This window comes from Scyliorhinus torazame, chromosome 17 (assembly GCF_047496885.1).
Source record: "Scyliorhinus torazame isolate Kashiwa2021f chromosome 17, sScyTor2.1, whole genome shotgun sequence".
NCBI lineage: Eukaryota > Metazoa > Chordata > Chondrichthyes > Carcharhiniformes > Scyliorhinidae > Scyliorhinus > Scyliorhinus torazame.
The window spans coordinates 95,865,426-95,885,397 of NC_092723.1; the positions used below are offsets into that span (position 1 = coordinate 95,865,426).

A 19,972-nucleotide genomic window follows, 5' to 3' on the forward strand; every position below is an offset into this window, starting at 1 on the left:
CCCCATACCACAATCCATTAAAAGTTGTGGGTCAGGTGAACTCCATGACACACTTTGGGGTTTTCTAAACCCTGGCCCATAACACCGTCTTTGCGTGGGTTTCCCCCCACAACCCAAAAATGTGCAAGCTAGGTGGATTGCCCTTAATTGGAAAAAATGAATTGGGTACTCTAAATTTATTTAAAAAAAATATAAAAACAAACCCAACTCTTGGTGGTATTGATTAACATTAAGCTAATATTTATACAACTTACTTCAAATGCTTAGTAGCTGTTTTCTCAGAGTTGTTACTGGTTCCTTTACTTTTCAGAAGAAAGCAAACATTTTTCACATCTCACATCCACCTTATTACCTATTTTTGTTCGTCAGCCGAGAAGGAAGGCAGGTCCTTCGCGGATGGATATGGCTGGCACGAGGGGACATAACTTTAAACTGAGGGGTAATAGATATAGGACAGAGGTCAGAGGTAGGTTCTTTACGCAAAGAGTAGTGAGGCCGTGGAATGCCCTACCTGCTACAGTGGTGAACTCGCCAACATTGAGGGCATTTAAAAGTTTATTGGATAAACATATGGATGATAATGGCATAGTGTAGGTTGGATGGCTTTTGTTTCGGTGCAACATCGTGGGCCGAAGGGCCTGTACTGCGCTGTATTGTTCTATGTTCTATGTTCATCTGCTCCCAGGCCACTGTTACTTAGGTCAGTCATGTGGAGGGTGCAGAAGATGGATTTCTGGCTCAGTTATTGGTCTTTATTTATATATTTCTTCCTTTCAATAGGGGAAATCCGAGGGTCTGCTTCATTAGGGAACTTGTTTTATAGAAATTGGCAATATCGGTTTACATCTTGAAGCACCCACTTTTCATACACTACTGAATTCTAAATTAAGCAAAATAATTAAATCATCAAAACCTTAACATCAAATAAATGGGTTAAGTGACATTATATTGAAGTATTTATGATATCAAACCTTCTTTTTGTCCTTTTCAATGAAATCTTCAATTAAAAAATCAAAACTATCATCCATGTTATAGTATCCAGACACTGGTGCCCTGAAAATAAGTATATTATACAGAAAGTTAATTTTTTTTTACCACTTGTAATAGCACACTAAAATGCTTCCGAACAAAACTAAGCTGTTTTTATTATTCACAATAAAAACCAAGGTTAACAAAATATATAAAAATAATAAGCATTTTAGGATTTGATCTGTCATTTTTGTACAGAAAGCAATTTGGGAAAAATGTTTAAGGGTCGTGTTTTATTTCATTAATTTAGAGTACCCAATTCTTTTTTTCCCAATTAAGGGGCAATTTAGCATGGCCGATTCACATCTTTGGGTTGTGGAGGTGATACCCACGCAGACACAGGGAAGAATCTGCAAACTCCGCATGGATAATGACCCGGGACCAGGATCAAACCTGGGTTCTCGGTGCTGTGAGACAGCAGTGCTAACCACAACATGCCACCCACAAGGGTCTTGTTTTAAAACAAAATATGGACACTTTTTCTCAAAAAGAGGACTGGTTCAAAGGGTAGCTGAAATGCAAATGGGGTTAGGAGATGTTTCTCAAAAACAGTAAATAGCAAACAATTTGTTAGCTTGTCTCAGCAATCCTTGAACAATCCAGCCATCAGGTGAGGTTCTAATTCAGGGGCATTGAAAGGCAGAGGTCTGGCAGAGATTATCCTTCAGGTTGCAAACATGGGAATAAAAAGACAGGAAGTCAAGTTTGTAAATAGAAAGCTGAAGAGGACAAACTTTTGCTGGGCTCAGGCTCATTTAAGTCAAATGACAACCAACCGAAAGTTGGTTGGGAGGGGGTACATTTTTTTAAATATGCAAATATAAGTCGTACTACTTGAAGAGAGTGGGCGAGATTCTCCACTCCCTCGCCTGGGCCGCCAAAATTTCCCGGGACGCCGGTCCGACGCCCTCCCGCGATTCTCCCAAGCGGTGGGAACGGCCCCGTCGAGTTCCACGGGCCGCAGGCCGGAGAATCGCCGGAGACACCCAAAATGGCGATTCTCCGGCACCCCCGCTATTCTCAGGCCCGGATGGGCCGAGCGGCCAGGCCAAAACGGCGGGTTCCCCCGTGGCGGGTTCCACACCTGGTCGCTGCCGTCGTGAACGGTGCGTGAACGCTGGGGGGGCGGCCTGCGGGGAGATCCTGCACCGGGGGGGTACCTCAAATGTGGGGTGGCCCACGATCGGTGCCCACCGATCGTCGGGCCGTCCTCTCTGAAGGAGGACCTCCTTCCTTCTGCGGCCCCGCAAGATCCGTGCGCCACCTTCTTGCAGGGCGGACTTAGAGAGAACGGCAACCACACTTGCGCGGGTTGGCACCGGCCAACCAGCGCATGCACGGATGACGCCCGTTATGCGGCGCCGGCCGCGTCATCTATGCGGCGCCGCCTTTACACGGGCGACAAGGCCTGGCGCGTGTTGATGACGCGGCCCCGATCCTGGCCCATTGTCAGGGCCTGAATCGGTCGGGATCGGGGCCGCTTCGCGCCGTCGTGAACCTCGACGGCGTTCACGACGGCGCGGCCACTTCGGCGCGGGAGTGGAGAATCCCGCCCAGTATGTCTGATGATAACTATTGGTCTGCATATTCACTCAGCAGATGAAGTAACTGAGGGAGAGCTAGAGACTAAGGCCAGTAAGAGTCAGAGGAAGGGCAGGCAGGGAGAATTTGCTGAACATAGAGGTGGTCTAAAGTGCATTTGTTTCAATGCAAAAAGTATAACAGGTAAGGCAAATGAACTTAGAGCTTGGATTAATACTTGGAACTAATATAGAGACTTGGTTGGGGGGGGGGGGGGGGGGCAGGGTTGTCAGCTAAACGTTCCAGGATTTAGATGTTTCAGGCGGGATAGAGGGGCATGTAAAAGTGGTGAGGGGAGTTGCGTTACTGGTTATGGAGAATCTCACAGCTGTATTGCGGGAGAACACCTCAAGAGGGCTCATGCAGTGAGGCAATATGGATAGATCTCCGGACTAGGAAGGGTGCAGTCACAATGATGGAGGCTTACTACAGGCCTCCTAAGTGCTAGGAGGAGATGAGGAGCAAATGGGTAGACAGATTTTGGAAAGATGCAAAAGCAACAGGGTTGTTGTGGTGGGTGATCTTAACTTCCCCTATATTGACTGGGACTCACTTAGTGCTAGGGGCTTGGCTGCTGCAGAATTTGTAAGGAGTACCCAGGAGGGGTTTCCTGAAACAATCTGTAAATAGTCCAACTAGAGAAGGGGCTGTACTGGACCCGGTATTGGGGAAAGAGCCCGGCCAGGTGATCAAAGTTTCAGTAGGGGAGCATTTTGGGAACAGCAACCATAATTCCATAAGTTCCAAGATACTCGTGGATAAGGAGAAGAGTAATCCTCAAGTGAAGGTGCTAAATTGGAGGAAGGCTAATTACAACAATATTAGGCAAGAACTGATGATTGGGTGCGGTTGTTTGTGGGTAAATCAACATCTGACATGTGAGAGTCTTTCAAACGTCAGTTGATTAAAATTCAGGACAGCATGTTCCTCTGAAGATGAAGGATAATTATGGCAAATTCCAGGAGCCTTGGATAACGAGGGATATTGTGAGCCTAGTCAAAAAGAAAAAGGAAGCATTCCTAAAGTCAAGAAGGTGGAGAACAGATGAAAGCCCTTGAAGTTTATAGAGAAAGTTCTGTGCTGTATTTTTCTATGTTCTATGTTCTAGAAAGTAGGAAGGAACTTCAGCAAGGAGTTAGGAGGGCTAAAAGGGTCAAAGAACAAAGAAAAGAACAAAAAGGTCATGAAAAGTCCTTGGCAAACATGTTTAAGGAGAATCCCAAGGCATTTTATATGTATATAAAGATTAAAGGGTAGCCAGGAAAGGGTTGGCCAACTCAAGGATAGGGGAGGGAATCTCTGCCTGGAGCCAGAGGAAATGGGTGAGGTACTAAATGAGCACTTTACATCAGTATTCACCAAAGAGAAGGATTTGGTGGATGATGAGTCTATGGAAGGGTGTGTAGATATTCTGGGTCATGTCTATATCAAAAAGGTAGTGGTTTTGGCTGTCTTAAAAAGCATTAAGTAGATAGGACCCAGGGCCTGATTGGATCTACCCCAGACTACTGAGGAAGCAAGGGAGGAAATTGCTGGGGCCTTGACAGCAATCATTGTATCCTCACTGGCTTCAGCTAAGGTCCCAGAGGACTGGAGAATAGCCAATAGAACATAGAACAATACAGCGCAGTACAGGCCCTTCGGCCCACGATGTTGCACCGAAACAAAAGCCATCTAACCTACACTATGCCATTATCATCCATATGTTTATCCAATAAACTTTTAAATGCCCTCAATGTTGGTGTGTTCACTACTGTAGCAGGTAGGGCATTCCACGGCCTCACTACTCTTTGCGTAAAGAACCTACCTCTGACCTCTGTCCTATATCTATTACCCCTCAGTTTAAAGCTATGTCCCCTCGTGCCAGCCATTTCCATCCGCGGGAGAAGGCTCTCACTGTCCACCCTATCTAACCCCCTGATCATTTTGTATGCCTCTATTAAGTCTCCTCTTAACCTTCTTCTCTCCAACGAAAACAACCTCAAGTCCATCAGCCTTTCCTCATAAGATTTTCCATCCATACCAGGCAACATCCTGGTAAATCTCCTCTGCACCTGCTCCAAAGCCTCCACGTCCTTCCTATAATGCGGTGACCAGAACTGTACGCAATACTCCAAATGCGGCCGAACCAGAGTTCCGTACAGCTGCAACATGACCTCCTGACTCCGGAACTCAATCCCTCTACCAATAAAGGCCAACACTCCATAGGCCTTCTTCACAACCCTATCAACCTGGGTGGCAACCTTCAGGGATCTATGTACATGGACACCTAGATCCCTCTGCTCATCCACACTTTCAAGAACTTTACCATTAGCCAAATATTCCGCATTCCTGTTATTCCTTCCAAAGTGAATCACCTCACACTTCTCTACATTAAACTCCATTTGCCACCTCTCAGCCCAGCTCTGCAGCTTATCTATATCCCTCTGTAACCTGCTACATCCTTCCACACTATCGACAACACCACCGACTTTAGTATCGTCTGCAAATTTACTCACCCACCCTTCTGCGCCTTCCTCTAGGTCATTGATAAAAATGACAAACAGCAACGGCCCCAGAACAGATCCTTGTGGTACTCCACTTGTGACTGTACTCCATTCTGAACATTTCCCATCAACCACCACCCTCTGTCTTCTTTCAGCTAGCCAATTTCTGATCCACATCTCTAAATCACCCTCAATCCCCAGCCTCCGTATTTTCTGCAATAGCCTACCGTGGGGAACCTTATCAAACGCTTTGCTGAAATCCATATACATCACATCAACTGCTCTACCCTCATCTACCTGTTCAGTCACCTTCTCAAAGAACTCAATAAGGTTTGTGAGGCATGGCCTACCCTTCACAAAGCCATGCTGACTATCCCTGATCATATTATTCCTATCTAGATGATTATAAATCTTGTCTCTTATAATCCCCTCCAAGACTTTACCCACTACAGACGTGAGGCTCACCGGTCTATAGTTGCCGGGGTTGTCTCTGCTCCCCTTTTTGAACAAAGGGACCACATTTGCTGTCCTCCAGTCCTCTGGCACTATTCCTGTAGCCAATGATGACATAAAAATCAAAGCCAAAGGTCCAGCAATCTCTTCCCTGGCCTCCCAGAGAATCCTAGGATAAATCCCATCAGGTCCCGGGGACTTATCCATTTTCAGCCTGTCCAGAATTGCCAACACCTCTTCCCTACGTACCTCAATGCCATCTATTCTATTAGCCTGCGGCTCAGCATTCTCCTCCACAACATTATCTTTTTCCTGAGTGAATACTGACGAAAAATATTCATTTAGTATCTCGCCTTTCTCTTCAGACTCCACACACAATTTCCCATCCCTGTCCTTGACTGGTCCTACTCTTTCCCTAGTCATTCGCTAGGAATGTTGTTCCTTTGTTTAAGCAGAGTAGCAAGAATAATCCAGTGAGCCTTACGTCAGCCAGTGGTAAGGAAATTATTGGTAAAGATTCATAGGGACAGAATTTACTCCCATTTGGAAGCAAGTGGACGTATTAGCGAGAGGCAGCATGGTTTTGTGAAGAGTTTGTGTCTCACTAACTTGACTGAGTTTTTTGAGGAAGTGATGAAAGTGATTGATTAAGGAAGGGCAGTGGATGTTGTCCACATGGACTTCAGTAAAGTCTTTGACAAGGTCTCTCATGGCAGACTGGTTCAAAAGGTGAAGTCACATGGGATCAGAGGAGAGCTGGCAAGATGGATACAGAACCGGCTCGGTCTTGGAAGACAGAGAGTAGCGGTGGAAGGGTGCTTTTCTGAATGAAAGGCTGTGACTAGTGGTCCTCCGCAGGGATCAGTACTGGAACCTTTGTTGCCCATAGTATACATAAATGATTTATAAGAAAATGCAACCGGTCTGATTAGTAAATTTGCGGACGACACAAAGAATGGTGGAGTTGAGGATAGTGTAAAGGATTGTCAGAGGATAGAGCAGGATATAGATCAGTTGGAGACTTGGGCGGAGAAATGGCAGATGGAGTTTAATCTGGACAAATGTGAGGTAATGCATTTTGGAAGGTCTCATCCATGTGGGAATTATATAGTAAATGGCAGAACCATGTATTGACAGGCAGAGAGATCTGGGCGTACAAGTCCACAGATCACTGGAAGTGGCAACGCAGGTATATAATGTAGTCAAGAAGGCATACAACATGTTTGCCTTCATCAGTCGGGGCACTGAGTATAAAAATTGGCAAGTCATGCTGCCGCTGTACAGAACCTTAGTTAGGCCATATTTGGAATATTTTGCACAATTCTGGTCGACCCAGTACCAGAGGGATGCGGATGCTTTGGAGAGAGTACAGAAATTTACCAGGATGTTGCCTGGTCTGGAGTGTATTAGCCATGAGGAAAGGTTGGATAAATTCTGATTTTTGCACTGAACGATGCTTCGGTTTCCTCCCACAAGTCCCGAAAGACGTGCGGTTAGGTAATTTGGACATTCTGAATTCTCCCTCTGTGTACCCGAACAGGCGCCAGAATGTGGCGACCAGGGGCTTTTTACAGTAACTTCATTGCAGTGTTAATGTGAGCCTACTTGTGACAATAAAGATTATAAATATTACAAAGATTGAGAGGCGACCTGAAAGAGGTTTACAAAATTATTAATAGCATGGACAGAGTGGTTAATCAGATGCTTGTTCTCAGGTGGAAAAGTCAATCATTTGGGGGACATAGTTTTAACGTGCAAGGGGAAAAGCTTAAAGATGTGTCGGGGAAAGTTTAGAGATATGTGAGGCAAATGGCGGCGAATGCCTTGAACGCGCTGCTAGGGGAGGTGGTGGAAGCAGATACGATAGCGACATTTAAGAGGCATTTTCATGAATACATGATTAGGATGGGACTAGAGGGATATGGACCCTGGAAGTGCAGAAAGTTTTAGAGAGGCATCATGATTGGTACAGGCCGAAGGGCCTGTTCCTGTGCTGTACTATTCTGGCTTCACTGTGAAATAAAGCAGCTTTGCAATTCGTACCTAGCCTCATAATCAAGTGTTTACTTGATCCACTTTGAGAGACTTGAGAGGCAAATGGGGGAATGGGCAAAAGACACACATCTCCATAAATAACTGTAATTATAATTGCATCATATGGCTAGCAGCATGGTAGAAGGTGAACAGAATTGTCCATAGTCCCTTTTTTTTGTCGAGTAATCCATTTTCCTATCTGGCTCACATATAGGAGGATGCTTAATTTAGTTTAATTGGTTCAATCTAAATAGTGTAAGAGGATGTTATTCTTATATGTCTGCACTGCACCATTGTAGGCAAAGAAATTAGACGATGTACAAAATGCATGAGTCCACTTTTACAATACCAATGATTCTGAGATGCCAAGACCCTTTACTATTTCCCCCTAGTAAACATCTACCTGTAAATGTATTACAAAGAACAAAGAAATGTACAGCACAGGAACAGGCCCTTCAGCCCTACAAGCCCGTGCCGACCATGCTGCCCGACTAAACTACAATCTTCTACACTTGCTGGGTCCGTATCCCTCTATTCCCATCCTATTCATGTATTTGTCAAGAAGCCCCTTAAATGTCACTATCGTCCCTGCTTCCACCACCTCCTCCGGTAGCGAGTTCCAGGCACCCACTACCCTCTGCGTAAAAAACTTGCCTCGTACATCTACTCTAAACCTGGCCCCTCTCACCTTAAACCTATGCCCCCTAGTAATTGACCCCTCTACCCCGGAGAAAAGCCTCTGACTATCCACTCTGTCTATGCCCCTCATAATTTTGTAGACCTCTATCAGGTCGCCCCTCAACCTCCTTCGTTCCAGTGAGAACAAACCGAGTTTATTCAACCGCTCCTCATAGCTAATGCCCTCCATACCAGGCAACATTCTGGTAAATCTCTTCTGCACCCTCTCTAAAGCCTCCACATCCTTCTGGTAGTGTGGCGACCAGAATTGAACACTATACTCCAAGTGTGGCCTAACTAAAGTTCTACACAGCTGCAACATGACTTGCCAATTCTTATACTCAATGCCCCGGCCAATGAAGGCAAGCATGCCGTATGCCTTCTTGACTACCTTCTCCACATGTGTTGCCCCTTTCAGTGACCTGTGGACCTGTACTCCTAGATCTCTTTGACTTTCAATACTCTTGAGGGTTCTACCATTCACTGCATATTCCCTACCTGCATTAGACCTTCCAAAATGCATTACCTCACATTTGTCCGGATTAAACTCCATCTGCCATCTCTCCGCCCAAGTCTCCAAACAATCTAAATCCTGCTGTATCCTCTGACAGTCCTCATCGCTATCCGCAATTCCATCAACCTTTGTGTCGTCTGCAAACGTACTAATCAGACCAGTTACATTTTCCTCCAAATCATTTATATATACTACAAACAGCAAAGGTCCCAGTACCGATCCCTGTGGAACACCACTGGTCACAGCCCTCCAATTAGAAAAGCATCCTTCCATTGCTACTCTCTGCCTTCTATGACCTAGCCAGTTCTGTATCCACCTTGCCAGCTCACCCCTGATCCCGTGTGACTTCACCTTTTGTACTAGTCTACCATGAGGGACCTTGTCAAAGGCCTTACTGAAGTCCATATAGACAACATCCACTGCACTACCTGCATCAATCATCTTAGTGACCTCCTCGAAAAACTCTATCAAGTTAGTGAGACACGACCTCCCCTTCATAAAACCATGCTGCCTCTCACTAATACGTCCATTTGCTTCCAAATGGGAGTAGATCCTGTCTCGAAAAATTCTCTCCAGTAATTTCCCTACCACTGAAGTAAGGCTCACCGGCCTGTAGTTCCCTGGATTATCCTTGCTACCCTTCTTAAACAGAGGAACAACATTGGCTATTCTCCGGTACATCACCTGAAGACAGTGAGGATCCAAAAATTTTTGTCAAGGCCTCAGCAATTTCCTCTCCAGCCTCCTTCAGTATTCTGGGGTAGATCCCATCAGGCCCTGGGGACTTATCTACCTTAATATTTTTTAAGACACCCAACACCTTGTCTTTTTGGATCTCAATATGACCCCGCCTATCTACACACCCTTCTCCAGACTCAACATCTACCAATTTCTTCTCTTTGGTGAATACTGATGCAAAGTATTCATTTAGTACCTCGCCCATTTCCTCTGGCTCCACACATAGATTGCCTTGCCCATCCTTCAGTGGGCCAACCCTTTCCCTGGCTACCCTCTTGCTTTTTATGTACGTGTAAAAAGCCTTGGGATTTTCCTTAACCCTATTTGCCAATGACTTTTCGTGACCCCTTCTAGCCCTCCTGACTCCTTGCTTAAGTTCCTTCCTACTTTCCTTATATTCCACACAGGCTTTGTCTTTTCCCAGCCTTTTAGCCCTGACAAATGCCTCCTTTTTCTTTTTGACGAGGCCTACAATATCTCTCGTTATCCAAGGTTCCCGAAAATTGCCGTATTTATCCTTCTTCCTCACAGGAACATGCCGGTCCTGAATTCCTTTCAACTGACACTTGAAAGCCTTCCACATGTCAGATGTTGATTTGCACTCAAACATCCGCCCCCAATCTATGTTCTTCAGTTCCCGCCTAATATTGTTATAATTATTATTAGTTGACTCTAATGTCGTGTGGTGACCTACCAGGGCCTAGCACTTCGGCCCGATTGAAATTGGTAATTTTAAATTAAAGAATTGGGCACTTTAAAACAAAGCACAGTCTCTCCAGCACAGCCTCATGGGAATTTGGACTGGCCACGTTCGAATAGACTAGAGGGATGCCAAGACAAGTCCGGATCTGCTCTGTCAATCGGCCATCAAGAGATAATCGATCTGATTGATGTGCACTGGCCTATGTGGAAGGGAAGGGAAGGGAAGGGCCAGCAAGAACCACCTTTGTGAAGACGGACCAGAGGAACTCCAGCGATCAGACCCATAGCCATACCAAGCCATCTTTGCGGATAGTATACACTGATCTTGGGTACCTCTAGTATTTTGTTGGTAATATAAGGGTTAATTGTGTTAAATAAATATTGTTGAATTTGAACTTGTGTTTGTGGTTTGTTCTCCTCATTATTAAAGCCATCCGAGGTAAACCTTTGAATAAGTAAAGTGGTCAAAAGTATCTGAGGGTTTACAGATACGACAGTAGTTATAGATTAAATAAAGATATACCTTTGAATTTGAGATATATTATAGTGCCAATAGGTCTGCAGGCTTTGTCCATCTAAAAGCTCAATTAAGTATTTTGTGGTGATCAACAGGTTTCCAACATTCCTTCCTGGCACATGCACCTTCTGAAGGTATTTAGCTGTCTTGGAACTGTATGGGAGAAAAATTGAGAACACAAATAAAATACAAAAGATTAATAATTCAGACTATTCTTTTTACTGTACTCTAAATCACTGCTTGATTTTATTAATTAAAACTATTATACTGACCATCAATTCCTACCTTATATCAAGGGATAAAGCAAGATTTTTGAATCTTGTTGGCGCAGCATGGCGGCACAGTGGTTAGCACTGCTGCCGCACAGCGCCAGGGAACCGGGCTCAGTTCCGGTTTTGGGTGACTATGTGGAGTTTCTACTTGCTCCCAGTGTCTGCGTGGGTCTCCTCCGGGTGCTCAGGTTTCCTCCCACAGTCCAAAGATGTGCAGGTTATGTGGGTAGGCCATGCTAAAATCGGCCCTTAGTCCCGAAAGATATGTGGGATGGGTGGGGTTGTGGGAATTGGGTGGGGGAGTCTTTCAGGGGGTCGCTGCGGACCTGACGGGCAGAATGGCCTCCATTTGTACTCTCTGGATTCTAAAAAGTTAATTTGAAGTGAATTTTTCCAAAATAATTTCAGAGTACCCAACAGTTGATATCGAGTTTTGATCGTTTGAAGGTATATCATAATTTAACAGGTGAAACACATACAGACAGACTTACCTAGAGATTTCTATCATTCTCGACAGTGGATCAGTCTTTTTCCCCCACTCAGGATCTGATTTGAGAAATTCTGCATTTAATTTAGCTGCTGTAAGTGATATTCCAGTTGCTTGTACATAAATATCATTTAGTGCCATTCCTTGTGCAGTTCCTGAGGATTAGGAAAATGTGTTTTATTTGTTTTTTTCACACTACCATTGGTTATCGGTGTGGGAACCGAAGGTTAATATATCACAAAAAGTGTAAGGAGTCCATCTGTTTTACTGAATCAAGATATGGGGTTGCTCTTTATAAGCACCAAAAAGTAATAAAAGCAGCCACTTTAATTAATGTCACAACCCACAAAAGGTGAAGCCACTCAGACGATCCCATCAGCCTGACCTTTCCACACAGACTGATATCTTTCTCTGCTTCACAAGTTTATCTGTTCCTTCAAAGAACAAAAAACAATGAAAAGTACAGCACAGGAACAGGCCCTTCGGCCCTCCAAGCCTGCGCCAACCACGCTGCCCGTCTAAACTAAAATCTCTACACTTCCGGGGTTCATATCCCTATATTCTCTGGTTGGCAATCAGTAGCTAGTGGTGTCCCTCAGGGATCAGTGTTGGGCCCACAACTGTTCACAATTTACATAGATTATTTGGAGTTGGGGACCAAGGGCAATGTGTCCAAGTTTGCAGACGACACTAAGATAAGTGGTAAAGCAAAAAGTGCAGAAGATACTGGAAGTCTGCAGAGGGATTTGGATAGGCTAAGTGAATGGGCTAGGGTCTGGCAGATGGAATACAATGTTGACAAATGTGAGGTTATCCATTTTGGTAGGAATAACAGCAAAAGGGATTATTATTTAAATGATAAAATATGAAAACATGCTGCTGTGCAGAGAGACCTGGGTGTGCTAGCGCATGAGTCGCAGAAAGTTGGTTTTCAGGTGCAACAGGTGATTAAGAAGGCAAATGGAATTTTGTCCTTCATTGCTAGAGGGATGGAGTTTAAGACTAGGGAGGTTCTGCTGCAATTGTATAAGGTGTTAGTGAGGCCACACCTGGAGTATTGTGTTCAGTTTTGGTCTCCTTACTTGAGAAAGGACGTACTGGCACTGGAGGGTGTGCAGAGGAGATTCACTAAGTTAATCCCAGAGCTGAAGTGGTTGGATTACGAGGAGAGGTTGAGTAGACTGGGACTGTACTCGTTGGAATTTAGAAGGATGAGGGGGGACCTTATAAAAACATATAAGATTATGAAGGGAATAGATAGGATAGATGCGGGCAGGCTGTTTCCACTGGTGGGTGAAAGCAGAACTAGGGGGCATAGCCTCAAAATAAGGGGAAGTAGATTTAGGACTGAGTTTAGGAGGAACTTCTTCACCCAAAGGGTTATGAATCTATGGAATTCCTTGCCCAGTGAAGCATTAGAGGCTCATTCATTAAATGTTTTTAAGATAAAGATAGATAGTTTTTTGAAGAATAAAGGGAGTAAGGATTATGGTGTTCGGGCCGGAAAGTGGAGCAGAGTCCACAAAAGATCAGCCATGATCTCATTGAATGGTGGAGCAGGCTCGAGGGGCCAGATGGCCTACTCCTGCTCCTAGTTCTTATGTTATGTTCTTATGTTATTCTCATCCTATTAATGTATTTGTCAAGATGCCCCTTAAACGTCATTATCGTCCCTGCTTCCACCACCTCCTCCGGCAGTGAGCTCCAGGCACCCACTACCCTCTGTGTAAAAAACTTGCCTCATACATCTCCTTTAAACCTTGCCCCTCGCACCTTAAACCTATTCCCCCTAGTAATTGACCCCTCTACCCTGGAAAAAAGTCTCTGACTATCCACTGTGTCTATGCCCCTCAGAATTTTGCAGACCTCTATCAGGTCGTCTCTCAACCTCCGTCGTTCCAGTGAGAACAAACCAAGTTTATTCAAACTCTCATCATAGCTAATGCCCTCCATACCAGGCAACATCCTGGTAAATCTCTTCTGCACCCTCTCTAAAGCCTCCACATCCTTCTGGTAGTGTGGCGACCAGAATTGAACACTATGCTCCCAGTGTGGCCTAACTAAGGTTCTATACAGCTGTAACATGACTTAGCAATTTTTATACTCAATGGCCCGGCCAATGAAGGCAAGTATGCCGTATGAAAATTATGAAGGGAATAGATAGGATAGATGCGGGCAGGTTGTTTCCACTGGCGGGTGAAAGCAGAACTAGGGGGCATAGCCTCAAAATAAGGGGAAGTAGATTTAGGACTGAGCTTAGGAGAAACTTCTTCACCCAAAAGGGTTTGAATCTATGGAATTCCTTGCCCAGTGAAGCAGTAGAGGCTCCTTCATTAAATGTTTTTAAGATAAAGATAGATAGTTTTTTGAAGAATAAAGGGATTAAGGGTTATGGTGTTCGGGCCAGAAAGTGGAGCTGAGTCCACAAAAGATCAGCCATGATCTCACTGAATGGCGGAGAAGGCTCGAGGGGCCAGATGGCCTACTCCTGCTCCTAGTTTTTATGTTCTTAACTACCTCCTCCACCTGTGTTGCCCCTTTCAGTGACCTGTGGACCTGTACACCTTATCTCTCAGACTACCATTTACTGTATATTCCCTACCTGTATTAGACCTTCTAAAATGCATTACCTTTGAACTTTTTTTAACCTCTGCCTCAAATACTCCATGTCAAGCACCTCATGCTCTATAAACACTATCATGCAGGTCATTATGACCAATGGAGGATACACGTATCATTCGCAAGGAACATTTGAAAGAGAGAAAGAGATCTCAGTGTTATTATGCACAGATGATCAAAGGCTAAAGCCCAATGCAGAGAAAGGTACCTAATGCAAACAGGGTATTAAAAGGTTGAGGGGTGACCAAGGCCTTGAAAATTATGAAAGATTTTGATGGAGTGAATAAGGAGAGAAGGTTTCCTCTTGTGGGGAAGTGCAGAACTAGAGGACGTCCGTATAATACAGAAAATCCAACAGGGGATTCAGAAGAAACTTTGAGAATGTGGAACTCGCTGAAGTGAACAGTGTAGATGCATTTCGAAAAGCATACAAGGGGAAAAAGGACAGATGCTTACAATGATAAACGTAGATGAGAAAAGATGGAGGAGGCTTGAGTGGAGCCTGAACATTGGGATGGAGTGGGTTGAATGGTCTGTTTCGGTGCTGCAAATCTGATGTAACATCAGACAGGTTGATGTTTTCGGGTGTTCTCCACATGGTGGGAAAAAGTGACCTTGGAAAAGATCTAGAAAAGAGCCACAAGAGTGATTCCCATCTTAAGAATCACAGCTGCTCAGATAGGCTGACGGACCTTTATCTCCTTAGAGCAGCAAAGATGCAAGGATGACCCAGTAGGTTTATAAAATAAGGAATTGGCTGGAAAGTGTTTAATGCCTCCTGAAAAATCCATGTGCACTACATTTACTGCTTTCCTCGTACAATTTCTTCAAAATTGTCCAATGAATTTAATTAACATAATCCGATTTTGACAACTGTGCTATTGGCATTTTGCATGTTCTTGATTATCCCATGCACCTTTACATGCTCATCAACTTAATCATGAATTATTGTTTCGGAGTTTTCCCACCACTGATATTAACCCAAATGGTTTATTAGGTAGAACATAGAAAATACAGCACAGAACAGGCCCTTCGGCCCACGATGTTGTGCTGAACCTTTGTCCTAGATTAATCATAGATTATCATTGAATTTACAGTGCAGAAGGAGGCCATTCGGCCCCCTGAGTCTGCACCGGCTCTTGGAAAGAGCACCCTACCCAAACTCAACACCTCCACCCAACACCAAGGGCAATTTTGGACATTAAGGGCAATTATTCATTGGCCAATTCACCTAACATGCACATCTTTGGACTGTGGGAGGAAACCGGAGCACCCGGAGGAAACCCACGCAGACACGGGGAGGACGTGCAGACTCCGCACAGACAGTGACCCAAGCCGGAATCGAACCAGGGACCCTGTAGCTGTGAAGCAATTGTGCTATCCACAATGTTACCGTGCTGCCCTTAAGAACAAATAAATCTACACTATATCATTTTACTGTAATCCACGTACCTATCCAATAGCTGCTTGAAGGTCCCTAATGTTTCCGACTCAACTACTTCCACAGGCAGTGCATTCCATGCCCCCACTACTCTCTGGGTAAAGAACCTACCTCTGATATCCCTCCTATATCTTCCACCTTTCAACTTAAATTTATGTCCCCTTGTAATGGTTTGTTCCACCTGGGGAAAAAGTCTCTGACTGTCTACTCTATCTATTCCCCTGATCATTTTATAAACCTCTATCAAGTCGCCCCTCATCCTTCTCCGTTCTAATGAGAAAAGGCCTAGCACCCTCAACCTTTCCTCGTAAGACCTACTCTCCATTCCAGGCAACATCCTGGTAAATCTTCTTTGCACCTTTTTCAAAGCTTCCACATCCTTCCTAAAATGAGGCGACCAGAACTGTACACAGTACTCCAAATGTGGCCTTACCAAAGTTTTGTACAGCTGCATCATCACCTCACGGCTCTTAAATTCAATCCCTGTTAATGAACGCGAGCACACCATAGGCCTTCTTCACAGCTCTATCCACTTGAGTGGCAACTTTCAAAGATGTATGAACATAGACCCCAAGATCTCTCTGCTCCTCCACATTGCCAAGAACTCTACCGTGAACCCTGTATTCCGCATTCATATTTGTCCTTCCAAAATGGACAACCTCACACTTTTCAGGGTTAAACTCCATCTGCCACTTCTCAGCCCAGCTCTGCATCCTATCTATGTCTCTTTGCAGCTGACAACAGCCCTCCTTACTATCCACAACTCCACCAATCTTCGTATCGTCTGCAAATTTACTGACCCACCCTTCAACTCCCTCATCCAAGTCATTAATGAAAATCACAAACAGCAGAGGACCCAGAACCGATCCCTGCGGTACGCCACTGGTAACTGGGATCCAGGCTGAATATTTGCCATCCACCACCACTCTCTGACTTCTATCGGTTAGCCAGTTCGTTATCCAACTGGCCAAATTTCCCACTATCCCATGCCTCCTTACTTTCTGCATAAGCCTACCATGGGGAACCTTATCAAATGCCTTACTAAAATCCATGTACACTACATCCACTGCTTTACCTTCATCCACATGCTTGGTCACCTCCTCAAAGAATTCAATAAGACTTGTAAGGCAAGACCTACCCCTCACAAATCCGTGCTGACTATCCCTAATCAAGCAGTGTCTTTCCAGATGCTCAGAAATCCTATCCTTCAGTACCCTTTCCATTACTTTGCCTACCACCGAAGTAAGACTAACTGGCCTGTAATTCCCAGGGTTATCCCTAGTCCCTTTTTTGAACAGGGGCACGACATTCGCCACTCTCCAATCCCCTGGTACCACCCCTGTTGACAGTGAGGATGAAAAGATCATTGCCAACGGCTCTGCAATTTCATCTCTTGCTTCCCATAGAATCCTTGGATATATCCCGTCAGGCCCGGGGGACTTGTCTATCCTCAAGTTTTTCAAAATGCCCAACACATCTTCCTTCCTAACAAGTATTTCCTCGAGCTTACCAATCTGTTTCACGCTGTCCTCTCCAACAATATCGCCCCTCTCATTTGTAAATACAGAAGAAAAGTACTCGTTCAAGACCTCTCCTATCTCTTCAGACTCAATACACAATCTCCCACTACTGTCCTTGATCGGACCTACCCTCGCTCTAGTCATTCTCATATTTCTCACATGTGTAAAAGGCCTTGGGGTTTTCCTTGATCCTACCCGCCAAAGATTGTTCATGCCCTCTCTTAGCTCTCCTAATCCCTTTATTCAGTTCCCTCCTGGCTATCTTGTATCCCTCCAATGCCCTGTCTGAACCTTGTTTCCTCAGCCTTACATAAGTCTCCTTTTTCCTCTTAACAAGACATTCAACCTCTCTTGTTAACAATGGTTCCCTCACTCGACCATCTCTTCCCTGCCTGACAGGGATATACATATCAAGGACACGTAGCACCTGTTCCTTGAACAAGTTCCACATTTCACTTGTGTCCTTCCCTGCCAGCCTATATTCCCAACTTATGCACTTCAATTCTTGTCTGACAACATCGTATTTACCCTTCCCCCAATTGTAAACTTTGCCCTGTTGCACGTACCTATCCCTCTCCATTACTAAAGTGAAAGTCACAGAATTGTGGTCACTATCTCCAAAATGCTCCCCCACTAACAAATCTATCACTTGCCCTGGTTCATTACCAAGTACTAAATCCAATATTGCCCCTCCTCTGATCGGACAATCTACATACTGTGTTAGAAAAGCTTCCTGGACACACTGCACAAACACCACCCCATCCAAACTATTTGATCGAAAGAGTTTCCACTCAATATTTGGGAAGTTAAAGTCGCCCATGACTACTACCCTATGACTTCTGCACCTTTCCAAAATCTGTTTCCCAATCTGTTCCTCCACATCTCTGCTACTATTGGGGGGCCTATAGAAAACTCCTAACAAGGTGACTGCTCCTTTCCTATTTCTGACTTCAACCCATACTACCTCAATAGTGTGATACTCCTCGAACTGCCTTTCTGCAGCTGTTATACTATCTCTAATTAATAATGCCACCCCCCCACCTCTTTTACCACCCTCCCTAATCTTATTGAAACATCTATAACCAGGGACCTCCAACAACCATTTCTGCCCCTCTTCTATCCAAGTTTCCGTGATGGCCACCACATCGTAGTCCCAAGTACCGATCCATGCATTAAGTTCACCCACCTTATTCCTGATGCTTCTTGCGTTGAAGTATACACACTTTAACCCATCTCCGTGCCTGCAAGTACTCTCCTTTGTCAGTGTTCCCTTCCCCACTGCCTCACTACACGCTTTGGCGTCCTGAATATCGGCTACCTTAGTTGCTGGACTACAAATCCGGTTCCCATTCCCCTGCCAAATTAGTTTAAACCCTCCCGAAGAGTACTAGAAAACCTCCCTCCCAGGATATTGGTGCCCCTCTGGTTCAGATGCAACCCGTCCTGCTTGTACAGGTCCCACCTTCCCCAGAATGCGCTCCAATTATCCAAATACCTGAAGCCCTCCCTCCTACACCATTCCTGCAGCCACGTGTTCAGCTGCACTCTCTCCCTATTCCTAGCCTCGCTATCACGTGGCACCGGCAACAAACCAGAGATGACAACTCTGTCTGTCCTTGCTTTTAACTTCCAGCCTAACTCCCTAAACTTGTTTATTACCTCCACACCCCTTTTCCTACCTATGTCGTTGGTACCAATGTGCACCACGACTTCTGGCTGCTCACCCTCCCCCTTAAGGATCCCGAAGACACGATCCGAGACATCCCTGGCCCTGTCACCCGGGAGTCTCGCTCGCGACCACAGAATCTCCTATCTATTCCCCTAACCATCGAATCTCCTACAACTATTGCTTTTCTATTCTCCCCCCTTCCCTTCTGAGCTCCAGAACAAGACTCAGTGCCAGAGACCTGGCCGCTAGGGCCTTCCCCCGGTAGGTCACCCCCCCCCCAACTGCACCCAAAACGGTATACTTGTTTTGAAGGGGAACGGCCACGAGGGATCCCTGCACTGTCTGCCTGTTTTTTTTTTTTCCCCTGACTGTAACCCAGCTATTCTTGTCCTGTACCTTGGGTGTGGTTACCTCCCTGTAACTCTTCTCAATCACCCCCTCTGCCTCCCGGATGATCCGAAGTTCATCCAGCTTCAGCTCCAGTTCCCTAACACGGTCTTTGAGGAGCTGAAGTTGGGTGCACTTCCCACAGGTATAGTCAGCAGGGACACCAGTGGTATCCCTCACCACCCACATCCTACAGGAGGAGCATGCAACTGGCCTAGACTCCATCCCCTCTTACCTTACAGAATATAGCTGCCCTGTGGACTAACTAGATCTCCACCCTCCGACTCTGCTCCCAGTCAGCTACACTTTCTGTAAACTCCTGGCTCTCTTCACACTCTTTGCGGAAATGTCGGAAACAAAATGAAAGGAGCACCTTACTCCCTCCTCACCTAACTCCCTCGGTCACCAAACTCTTACTATAGCACTCAAAAAGCACCAAATTCAGCACTCAGTGCAAACAAAGATACTTGGCCATTATTCTCTCTGCTCGGGAATTAACGTTATTAACCATTCAGCCCATGGCAGAATTTGCAATCTATGGATGGCTGAACTGCTCATCTCTCTCTGATTCTCTTTAATAGTCCAGGATGTAAATCATCATGGCCCACCGGAGTTTTCCGGCTGTTCACACCAGCGGGATATCATGTCCCTCCAATGGCGCATCCGTCCCATGTTTTCCCGGTGGCAAGTGGTGCGTGGGTTTCCCTGTGGCAAAGGGTGCATTCAACGCAAAACTCTGTTGATAATCCCGCCACCAGCCAATGGTGAGCCACCTCGACGAAACACGTGATGCGTGGCATGAGAAATCCCGCCCAATATTTCTGGTTTACCTTCATCCTGTGTGA

The 19,972-nt window shown here is 45.2% G+C and overlaps 1 protein-coding gene across 1 annotated transcript in view; it reads right to left on the reverse strand.

Annotated features, from left to right (window-relative positions):
• Window positions 1–19,972, reverse strand: part of fam234a (family with sequence similarity 234 member A) — a 60,749-nt gene that overhangs the window by 12,391 nt on the left and 28,386 nt on the right. The window contains 3 exon segments of the mRNA XM_072480765.1: window positions 972–1,053; window positions 10,739–10,885; window positions 11,496–11,646. Coding sequence (XP_072336866.1) covers window positions 972–1,053; window positions 10,739–10,885; window positions 11,496–11,646 — 380 coding nt within the window.